The sequence below is a fragment of the Halichoeres trimaculatus genome, unplaced genomic scaffold (genome assembly GCF_033239565.1).
Source record: "Halichoeres trimaculatus isolate MK-OKI-2021-1 unplaced genomic scaffold, fHalTri1.1 fHalTri1_scaffold_5, whole genome shotgun sequence".
Lineage (NCBI taxonomy): Eukaryota > Metazoa > Chordata > Actinopteri > Labriformes > Labridae > Halichoeres > Halichoeres trimaculatus.
The window spans coordinates 19,682,543-19,694,192 of record NW_027437183.1 but is presented as its reverse complement, the minus strand read 5'-3'; the positions used below and the strand labels follow the sequence as shown (position 1 = coordinate 19,694,192).

At 41.9% G+C, this 11,650-nt stretch overlaps 1 protein-coding gene across 2 annotated transcripts; it reads left to right on the top strand.

Moving 5' to 3' along the window:
- Positions 1-302: 302 nt before the first annotated feature.
- On the top strand, positions 303-11,596 carry ankle2 (ankyrin repeat and LEM domain containing 2). 2 transcript variants are annotated; one of them, XM_074669985.1, is made up of 13 exons: positions 303-387; positions 2,901-3,407; positions 4,683-4,877; positions 5,174-5,358; positions 5,815-6,003; positions 6,099-6,221; positions 6,601-6,664; positions 6,992-7,171; positions 7,275-7,377; positions 7,817-8,007; positions 8,140-9,010; positions 9,330-9,461; positions 9,657-11,596. In XM_074669985.1, exons 2-13 carry the CDS (start codon positions 2,912-2,914, stop codon positions 9,865-9,867), a joined length of 2,940 nt encoding a protein of 979 aa, XP_074526086.1. In that variant the 5' UTR covers positions 303-387; positions 2,901-2,911; the 3' UTR covers positions 9,868-11,596. The 2 variants fall into 2 exon arrangements, with proteins under 2 accessions (XP_074526086.1, XP_074526087.1); XM_074669986.1 differs by lacking the exon at positions 303-387 and adding an exon at positions 1,499-1,645.
- Positions 11,597-11,650: the final 54 nt, after the last annotated feature.

Here is an 11,650-nt window from a genome sequence, read left to right as displayed (position 1 = left end):
TATAAGGATATTCCCTGAGTTCATTTGGAAGCAATATTTTATTTTCTTCTTTTAACCCCCTCACACCCCCTTGATTAAAATAAGAAGTCAGTGCTTAGACTAAATCAAAAAATGTACTTTAGTAAAAAAAAAGAAAAAAAAATTTAATACGTATTTTTTCTTAAAAAATTACTTTATTTATTTATTTATTTATTTTTTACTAAAGTACATTTTTATCAAGGTTACTATTTTTTGTTTATCAACATCTTCCCATGTTGTCTCCTGTGTTGCAGGAATTATTTTTATTCAGGCACAGTGTGGACGCACGCGGGTCTTCGAGGTCTGTATTTTGAAACCGTCGCGGTGAGAAGACACTTAGCAACTGTAGCCGGGAGAGAGGAGGAGGAGGTGAGTTTGACAACATTTCATCAAAATAATTTTACTTTTAACACCTAACAGTCCAAGGTGTCAAGTATTCATAGTGCTGGGTACATTAATACTGCATTAACTGTGTTTTTACCACACGTGTTGACGTCTGCTTCTGCTAACCGGCGGGTCGGTGCAGCTCCTTGTTATGCTCAGTGGCTAATGTCTGTTAGCATGCTTGTCAGTTTCAGCTTTCGGTACAGGTAGTTGTAGTTACGCTCTTCTGTATTAATAAACCTTTATTATGTCCGCACCGTGATATTAATGTGTTTTGAAGCGTCTTGCACAGTATGTTGGTTGTTGTTTCAGTGTCATAGGTTTCACCATGTCTTCCTGTGAGCATGCCACATACATGCCTGACCGAGATTGTCAGCATTAATATGACTGGACCAGCTTGATTTTTTTATTGGCGGAATGTTTATGCCAACAATTAACTGAATAATCTTCGTTTTTATTCCAAGTTAGTTATTATGGTGTTATAACTAGACACGAGTTTGCCTGGGTATCGTTTCCTTGAATTAGTCACGTCTTGTATGGGATCATGATGCTGCATTCAGGACTCCAGGACAGTGCAAGTATGTAAGACTCTCTGAAAGAGTGGTAATTAGCTGCTATCTGTTTGCTTACTATTTTTTTTCCCACATAAGATACATCCTGAATGTACACACACGACAGTGCGATTAAGTAAGCGTTAAAAAAACTGGAAATTATGTTTTCGAGATGTGGTGTGTGAATATAAAGTTGTTCTTGCCCAAAGAAAGTCGAATTTTCCATAACTGACGAGAAATATATACTAAGCGTATACTTTGTTATCCTTTCCGTACGGACCAGCAGGTTGATGTCAATTAAACATTAATCCAACTTTACAGAAAAAACAACCATATATCAACCGTTCTCGGTACAGGGGGAGTTGAGCTTTTTTTCTTCATAGTCTTCTCTTTATTTAATACGTAAGAAATCAAATTACCTGAAATTGCCTTTGAATTGATACCATTATACACAGGAAAATATAAAGACTCAGTCGATGTTCCTGACATCTAGGGCAGTACGCCTTTCAGTTTTCCCATATATCATGAATGCAACGTGAGCCTCCCTTGAAACTGCGCGTGCGCACAACATGTTGTAAACAATGAGACTCTTCCAGACCGTCTCCAGCTTTGTGTCTATCCAACAGTTTATCAGTGCAAAACTAACAACGTTTTCTCGTCCCTCTGCGTATATTAAATAAACATGTTCTTTGGTAAGTACAGGGAAACATTTGTTACAAGATGTCATCGCGTACTCTTCATTTTTGTCGGCATCATCACCACGAAGACGTATCAAATTTGTTACAGCCTGAAAACCCACCTCGAATGACATACTTGGGCGTGACAGCATGCGAATGAACCGACCAATTTGTTGTTTTTTAATCCATTTTTACTTTATTGATACCCCGTGATTATCCGACCGCAAGCTGTGTGTTTCCTCCCTCAGTCCAGATTTCATCCAAGCGGTTTCACTCATGCTAGCTTTGTCAGGCTCACTCCTCGGCTGCTAAAGCTGACTCCCAGATTAGCATGCTAGCTAGCAGATGCTAGTGTCAAATAAATGTGTGTGGTTCTTTTTTCATAAGTTAGATCAGTTATATGGGAAACTAATGTGGACCTAAATTAGCTTCTGCATTGGTGCATCTGCTATCATTTAACTTGTCGTGGTGACAGAGGTGGCAGATGTTCAGCACACACATGAGTTGGGAATACATTAGTTCATCCTGCCTGGAAATGTTTGATGTCGAATGGCACCAAGCTATTGTTAAACCTGTCTGTAAAAGTATTTTGAAACTTGCTTGTCTGTAACGAGGATTGATGGCCCTCCGCGTTAATTCCCCATGCATGCCTTTAATTTCCAGTATAGATTATTATTAATGGGGGTTTTAACCATAGGGTTACACAATACCTTGCAGCAACACAATCCTTGATCTAATGCTAACAATGACGTGTACAAAATGTCAGTTAAGTGTCATTCATGCCACTACTAGTGGTAATGAAGTTTTGATGCAGAGTTTTTTTGGAAGTGAGGTCTGTTCAAGTACAATATTTTAAACATAAGAAAATTTGCCAGCGATGGGATGGTACATCAGTGAGGAAAATGGTAAAGTGCCATGCATGTTTCATAGTTGGCTATGTAAGAGATGACCAATCAACTCTAAAACAGAGCATAAAAGGTTTAAGACTTTTTAAAAGCAAATGTTCTGATGTATGCCAACTCTCTTTTTAGTGTTTGGCTGGTATTTGAAGGAAATTGCAGTGAAACTGTATGAAAATGAAAAGAACTGACATTTTCATGTCATGTTGTCTGAAAGACATTTGTTCTAGTTTTCAAAAACTGAAATCTCTGTTGGACTACCATTTCGGAGAATCAGATGTTTTATTGTTTAAAGTAAAAAAATGGAAATTTAAATATGATGCTGAGGATCGTTTTGGTCATTTTGCCAAATCAGCTGATGTGTGTTGCAGGGAGCTGAAGCATGGAGGCAGTTCTGAGCAGGCTGCGGGGGCTAAGTCCAGATGAACTGCGCGAGGAGTTCGCCCGAGCAGATGTCAAGTGCGGCCCCATCACAGCGACCACCCGAGCAACCTTTGAAAGAAAATTAGCCCGTGTCTTAGCCGGGCCAGAGAGCAGTGCCACTGGATCAGAGAACCACTCCTCCACAGACGTGTCTGGCAGCGCTGCTTGCGTCGCTGAACAAGTCAGAGCTACGTCATGTGCCGCAGCAGTTGCAACCACCTCTGCTGCAACATGCAGCAAGCCCACTGAGACTGCCAGTGAGGAGTTAGACTTTGGTTATGGTGTGGGTCTCAATCCACCAGAGGAGGAAGAAATCGCTGTTAAAGCCTCAGACTGCGCTGCTGAAAGCAGTAACTCTCAGCCCAAATCAGAAACACCTTCAAAGCCGGCACAAGTGTCTCCAACTTTTTATTATGGAGTTTGTCCGCTGTGGGAAGATGTTCTGTCCAGAAACGGTAAGACCCTTTCATTTTTATATATCATAGTTAAATAAAAGTTTTCTCACAGCTCAAGATAACATGCTGGGTGGTTTTAAAGTAAGGTGTTAGTTGAATGAGTTAAATAGAATATGAGAAAATTGATTAAGTTGTAATTTAAGTCTTGTGAAGAAATGAGGTCTGTGAAAAGAAGTCCATGTACCTCTGAGCTGTTACATTCTTAACATTTAACACAAAGAAAACTTTTTTTATTATGTGTAAATAAATATTTGAAATTTGCATAGCGATTGCTGTAAGTAACAAGGGTCTGTACCAGAAAAGCTTCAGTTAATGGGGATGAAACTGAATATTTTGGTAACATGCAAATAATGATGCTGTAAGATTCAAGCAGCTCTAATTTTCCTTCATCAATCAACATTGAATGAAATCCATACCAACTTTGCTTCATTTTCAATTTTTACTTATTTATTTTAAAGTACTTTTGGGTGCTTTTTGTGCCTTTAATCAAACAGGTGAGACATCACAGTGAATAGAGTAGGAAACAGGGGGAGACTGGGGAATAACGTGCAGGAAATAGGCCATAGGCTGGATTCAAATGGGCAACCTGCTTGAGGGTGAACCTTGGTGCATGACCTAAATTTTATTTTTAACAAAAAAAATATTTATCAGAGATGGATACTGCTTCATTAAGTTCATTTTTTATATTTAAAAAAATTGTGGAGAACATTCTTGAGTTTCTGGTGAGCTTCTGAAGACAACTCCAGATGCAACACAAAACTAAGTGTTTTCTCCTGATAGATATAATTTTGGCTTGAGTTTGGGTTTGGCTGAGTTCATTAACAACTATGTTGCTTTTTTGTTCTTTTTTATTTTTTATGCAGTGTCTTTTGTATTTTGTTTAAGTACTTGTATCTGATTCCAGTCATTCACATGTTTGTTAAGAGGCTGATAATGTTACATGTTGTTTCTTTGGAAGTTAGAAGCACTTCACACAGTAAAGCTGCCTCTCTGATGAGGAGTATTGATATAAATATAATCTTTAACTACCTAAAGAATCAATGCTGGTTTTATCAATCAGACAGAGCAGGCTTTTATGTTAACTGAGCAAGCATCAGTTTGTTTGTAGACCCTCCTTAAGACAGAACTTCACAGACTGACTGGACAAAAAAAAAAAGAAAAAAATGAATAAATTCTGAAACTAACAGTCAAAAAGACATGTTGGTCTTAAGAAAGTGAAACAAGAAATAAAATCAAAGAACAAAGAATGAATCTCTGTTTTTTTAATATCTGCAGAAAGAGCACATGTGTACACTGATAAGAAAGATGCACTTCAAGCAGTGAAGATGATGAAGGGTGCCCGCTTCAAAGCTTTTCCGAACCGTGAGGATGCTGAGAAGTTTGCAAAGGGCATCTGTGACTATTTCCCCTCTCCAAACAAATCTGCACCCTGCGTGTCTCCGGTCAAACCTGGCCTGGTCATCAGTAAAGGTAAGGGGAGCGAAAAAGGCACTTATTGATTCTCTACATCATAAAACAGTCTATCTGCCTATGTGTTACTAAAGATCCAGACTGTGAAAACAAGAGCTTGTTGCCTAAGAATTATGCCAGAAGTACCCTCAATCAGTTTATCACAGTATAGGAAAATATAATCAAGCTGTGAGGTCACCACATCTCCTCATGTATCAGATCAACAGATTGATGTCTGTGGATCGAGCAGATAAAGTAACAGAAGCACAGGCCACCCCAGCCTTGGGTAATATTTTTCCTGCCCCTCTCCACCCCAGACAACATGGAGGTTGATACCATCAACCGGGAGAGAGCCAACAGCTTCAAGAGCCCGCGCACCCAGGACCTGACTGCCAAACTGAGGAAAGCCGTGGAGAAGGGAGACGAGGTGGCCTTCAGTGAGCTGGTGTGGAGCAACCCCCGCTATCTCATCGGCTCAGGGGATAATCCCACTATAGTGCAGGTGAGGACAGAGTAATAATCATTGTTACTCAGTTTCCCAAACACAGCAGAAATAAACCTGTAGCCAGATCAGGAGGTCATGTTTGAGCGTGTAGTACTTTCAGTGTTGTGGTTTCTCAAACTTTGCGGAAATGTTTTGCTATTAATAGCTACGCATTGCCCTACTTGAAACATTTCATTTGTTGATCCATAAACGTCTTTTCTCCATCTGCACCAGCTCTGTTCACACTTTGAGCTGCTTATACTCAGAGAAAGATGAGAGCATGTATCTGCTCTGAAAATAAGGATTTAAAACATGCAAATTGGCAGCTTCTATTATACCTTAGAGCCCTTTATTAACATATTAAAGAAGTTTTAGCTTAAGCAGGTAAAGTTAAGGTCAGATAGTGCTTTTGGACCCAGTTAAGGATCTTTAACAGAGGATTGTGTTCTAATATGTGCTGTTTCCCCTCATTAGGAGGGCTGCAGGTACAACGTCATGCATGTGGCAGCAAAAGAGAACCAGGCAGGGATCGCTCAGCTGCTGCTGGACATCTTGGAAAACCCAGAATTCATGCGCCTCATGTACCCAGATGACCAGGAACTCATGCTGCAGAAACGTATCCACTACATTGTAGATCTTTACCTCAACACCCCAGATAAGGCTGTAAGTTCCTCTTTAGACCCTGCCACAGCTGATTTGATTTATTTGAATAAAAGGACTGTGTTGGAATAGTATCTTCTTGTGTCTTTGTGCTTTAGGGCTTTGAAACACCGCTCCACTTTGCCTGTAAGTTTGGATGCCCAGAAGTGGTCAATGTCCTGTGCTCGCATCCTGACATCGATAAGAACTGCAAGAACAAGGATGGCCAGAGGCCCTGTGATGTAAGGAAGTTTTATTTTTAACACCTTTTATAAATTTTATCAACATGAATACACAAAGCAAGCCTTTAGAGCAGTGTAAGTTGACTCCTCTGAGGGTGATATTACACAAGTTGATGCACACACGCATCTATGGCCGCATGCAGCCCTGCTGACATCTTGCCAGCTGTTGCAGAGGGAGGTGCAGCTTGCTTACTCAGGTTTTGAAGCGGTGACCTTTAAGCTTGCTTTTTAAATCTTTGGCAACAATCTCTCGGTGCATATTGAAGGCTAAACATAGATGAGCATGAGCAGATTCTTTCCCCTGTTAATCCAGCAACACTTCTGTTTTGACCACTGTACAAATGTCCTCAATTGTTCTCTTTGTTTTTCCTTCCTGCAGCTCATTTGTAGCAGAAAAAACAAAACTCAAGAAGTGAGACAGAAGATCTGTGACTATTTGGAGGGTAAGAGTACATAAGTTCAACATTTTCATATTTTTTTAGTTTTACAGAGACATCTTTTCCATTTAGCTCTTCAGAAGTTGAGCAAGACAAGCTAAATGCTACATTTGACAGTTTTAATCAGACTGTTCAGCCCTACTCCATTTATTTATGATTGACAGCACCATGTGCTCACACACCTAGAAGGTCTTTGTTGTTATGCACATTACCAGCAGAAAGTGTGATGCCCACTGGTGTCACCCCAGTGAAAACATTTACAGTAGATGTTCCCTCTGAATAAAACTCACATCAATTCCTCATTTTAACTTAAAACTGTCTTTTGTGTCACAGACCGCTGCTACATCCCTTTACTGAGAGCAACAGACAACACGTCTCAGCCGGTGATCGGTGCTCTGTGGTCACCTGAGTCCTCAGAGAGTCTCTCACAGCTTCAGTGGCATTCAAGAAGCCCCAAGGACCCCCTGATGACAGTTACAGCCTTTGCCGGCCCACTAAGCCCGTCAAAAGCAAGTTCTTCAACTGATTACCTGTCTTTATTTGTTTCAGCTCATCACATCATCATTTCATCACATCATTTAGTCACTAAAATACTTTGACATCTGACTGCAGGCAGATGATTTCCGTCGGTCCTGGAAGACTCCTCCCAGAGAACGGGCAGATCTCTTCCACCACATCCTCAAGTCTGATCCCGACCGTGGGGCAGAGAGAGTGGGCAGGTGCGTCCAAAACTTAACTCTGCTTGAGTTATCGCCATGTTTCATGAATATATTTTGACTCTGCTGAGAGGCTTTACTTCTAATCTTACTGTTGTTTGCTTTGATTTATGAAGATAACACACCTCAGGAGAAGTTTTCACATTAGCAGGGAAAACATGTCTCTAGGGTTTACAGACATGTCAGGCCATGTTCCACACCTCAGCCTCACAAAAAGTGTTTCTTGTTTTATTAAGACTTGCCATAACTGGAAAAAAACACTATGGAAAAAGTGATAGAATTGAAGTAAGAGCTAAATCAAAAGCTGTTTTGAAAGCAGTTTGATCAAAAACTGAAAAACATTACATTATTGAAGCAGCTGCTGCTCACAAACATTGGATGTAGCGTTGCTGACTTTGTTCATTTGTAACATGATGAATACTGATATGTTCCTCTCCTGCAGAGACCTGGCTCATGGGATGGGCCACCCGTGGGCAGAGTACTGGGACTTTCTGGACAGTTTTGTGGATCTGTCATCAGCTGAGGGACTCCGCAAACTGGAAGAGTACCTGAGCAAACGGGATTTCAGCTCACGAGCTCAAGAAGAGACGGGCGAGAATGAGACCAGCAACAGGTTCAGAACTCCATCTCCAGGTACCTTCACCGACTCTTTCTCAGGGACTCTGCGAATTAAAAACAAGCATAAAATGTCATGGTGGTTGAACATATTCTCACATGTGTTAAAAAGAGCTCTGATAACATATTGTCTCCCCTCTGTGCTCCCAGGGAAGCCTAAAAAGTTTTGCAACTCCATCTCTGTGGGTGCCTTCCTGGACGAGGGTGATGACATCAGCCTCGAGGAGATGAAGAATCGGCAGAATGCAGCTCTCACCAGCATCACCTCCTCTGCTGCATCCAAGGACGGTCTGAAGGGAGCCGTGGGCGGCCGTGAGTTCCACATACTGCCCATTGCACTCCATCACCGTGGGGCTGATCTGATTGAGACGGCGGCTGAGCAGGACCTGCTGTGCTGCTGCGACGACGGCCTCCTGTCTCCAGGTGTTGTCTGCAAAAACGGGGTTTGCTCCTCCTCCAGAGATAGGACTCACAACGGGGACAAGGTGACTCCCCGCACCTCCCCTTCCTCCTCCTGCCTGCTGTCGCCCATCTCTAACCTCATGGTGGAGTTTGAGCGCATGTCCCTGCAGGAACCTCTGGATGGCCACACCAGTTGCAGAGAAAGGAGAAGCAGTGGCGGGAGCCGGCACCGGGAGGTCCAGGATCCATTCAGCTCCTCCTCTGCCACAGACCTGAGCACTGGGTTGAACCGCCTCTCTTTAGGCCACAGCAGTCAGGATGCAGAGGGGATGGAGCTGCCGGGCTGGAGAACAGACGGGGGAGAGGCAGAAGGAAGGCGCAGCAGTGGCAGCTCAGAGGAGTACTTTGAAGCTGAGGAGAACCTGGAGGTACTGGGCAGGACTAGGGGGTCAGTTTCAGGGGGGCGCAACTTCTGTGCCAGATCCAAGTCATGGGACCATGGAGGGAGGGACCTGAGCAGTTCAGGTTCCTCAGGATCGTCCTACAAGTCCTTGGATAACTCCAATGAGTTCCTCCCAAGGACTCCGCCGCACATGAGAAGAGGACTTTTTATTGACGGGTGAGTGAAGCTGCTCCCTCTGACTACAGGGAGATTATTTATCCGAGATAGATGAGAACTTAAAAGGCTGCCAGTTCTTTAAAGGAGTAATAACTACATTCAGAAACTGAAAAATCAAACTACAAAAAGAAAATAATACTTTAAAATGTAATATTGTATATAAGCAGAGAAAGAAATATCTGATTATTTCTAAAAGGATGGATACTGTTCCATTGCATACGATTTTGACTGCAAAGTGTTTTCGAGTGTGGTTTAACACACTCTCAGTGATGTAGAGTTGTTGCGTAAACGAACACTCATCATAATCTTGTGTTTTCAGGGATTCACCAACCAAGTTGGACCGGGAGGTCATGTTGGCCTTAGAAGATGTTGACATCGACTCCCAAAAGTATCCCAGCATTTCTAAGTGGAAGAGCACAATAAGGTCGTTCCCTGCATTGGACATGCAGAGGTGAGTGTGTTCAGCTCACATGTTTATACTCATCTCCTGATTTTGCTGTTGATTAACACAGATAATCAGGTATAATGTTGAATACAGTCACACTTTTAGTGACTACATCTAATGACAGATTCTTCTCTCTGATGGTTTTATGTAAATTAAATCCTGATGTGTAACCACTGACTGGTTCTGATGTTTGTCTTCTAGCTGGCCCAGCCCTGCGATGGTAAAACCACGACTCAGGATGCAGCATCAGACTCCCGGCTCCCCGGTTAGCGGCTTGATGTCTCCCACCGGTCGCTTCAGCCCTGCCCGGCATGCCGCCTCACCAGATTTCAGCCCCAGCCGTTACAGCCCTGCCAATGCTAGCTACATCCAGCGCATCCGCCTCAAGCACTTAAACGAGCCACCGGTCTAATTGCCCACTTCTGCCCTGCCCCCCAACAATATGGCCATACCCTCTCCTGACCCCACCTCCCCTCTCCTCCACAAACCCAGCTGCACCCAGGTGTCTACACCAGAGCTCAGAAACCACATACCTAACAGAAATATGCACAACTGTCTGGAAGATTTGTATTAATGTATGGTACTATTCCTCTGTAACACAGGAATCCTCATCACGTTGGGTTGTGATGTACACTCAAGACTTTAAAAAGGAAAAAAAAAGAAATCTTGGTAATTTATGTACTGTATGGGTGTGGACCATGTTGAATTGACGGTAATGTTATTTGTGGCCAGTGTGAAGCACCTGTATCATAGCCTGAGTCAACTTTTTGAATATTGTGAAAACAAGCCGCACTCCCCAAAGTTAGCTCATCACTCAAAGCTTAGTGTGGAAACCTCAAAAAGGATTCCGTCACTGAAGATGTTCTTAAAAAAAGTAAAATGTCAATATTTTAAAAGTTATTTTTTGTATGTTGGTCAGTAGCACAAAAAAGTTCAATGTTTTTATTAATGGTGTTAAAACCGACTGCCATTTCCTATGTTTTCCTCAGTTCAGGAATTGCCTTAATTTTCTGAAGTGATGGAGCAGTTCTCTGTCAGTGTGGACACACTCTCTCTAGCTCAAACACAAATATGTGGAAATGTCGACCTCACTGGCTGCGTTGCTCGCTGAGGATTATGGCAGACATGGTTCAAATGGATACGACTGAGAGCTTCCGTGATTTTATTTTGATCTCTAATAAATACATACGTACATTTTCCATTTTTCCAGTGGTTTCTGGAAATCTCTCGACTTTTCCTTTTTTTGCCTCCACTGGCGGCCTTAGACTGTACAATTTCTTTGAGTTTGAAATATTTTCCATTCACAAGCATCTACCAGAGTTTGTGTGAATTACAAATTGCCCATTCGTGTATTTACCTTCTCAGAGCTTAAAAACGCCCACTGAGCTCAATTTGTAGCTGTATGAAGACAAAACTACGCAGCAACAGAACATTAGTTGAATTATTTGACTATTACGGCCATCATGTTAACGAAACTGCCTTACACTTACTGAGAATTAGCTGAGATTTTCACAGTTGGGTGTTGATTCTTAGACAGTTCTCACAACTTTTTTCACTTTACGAGGAGTAGCTGACTGAGTGTTGATCTCAAACTAATGCTTCATAGAGCTTTAATGCCCTGTGTGTTAGGTCTTAAAAAGATGGATTCAGAAAACTTGTGATCACATGAAAAGGTCGCGCAGTTCTCCTGGACGTGTTTTATCTGACAGTGGACCGTGAATGTGTAAAAACCTTGTACCAGATAATTTGTACCTTTGGGAAGGATTCACTGCTGTATGAGGGCTTCTCAGCTGCGTGAAGGACAAACAAAGCCAATCATTTGAAATATTCAGATTGCCACTGTAGTTGGTATGAGAGAAACGTGTTCTGAATGTACATTTTTATGTGAACCTTTATCTGAGAGCACAAACTACTTCACTGAGAAGATTGTATTGTCATCTGTGTGCTCTCAGGTGACAACAGAACAGATCTAAATCTGCTCTCTGAATGTTTATGAATGTGGAACTTTGCAAAAATGCACCTAAAAACTTAAAACATGCTTCTTGTGCTTTTAGCATTCTGTGCTTTCTTAAAAAAATAACTTTCATGGTGAATTCTCTTTTAAGTATGTCTAGACCTCATTTCCTTTCAACTAATCAATAAAACATCACTCCTACTTTATTGCCGACGTGTCAGTGTGTTCTGTCAGTTCACAG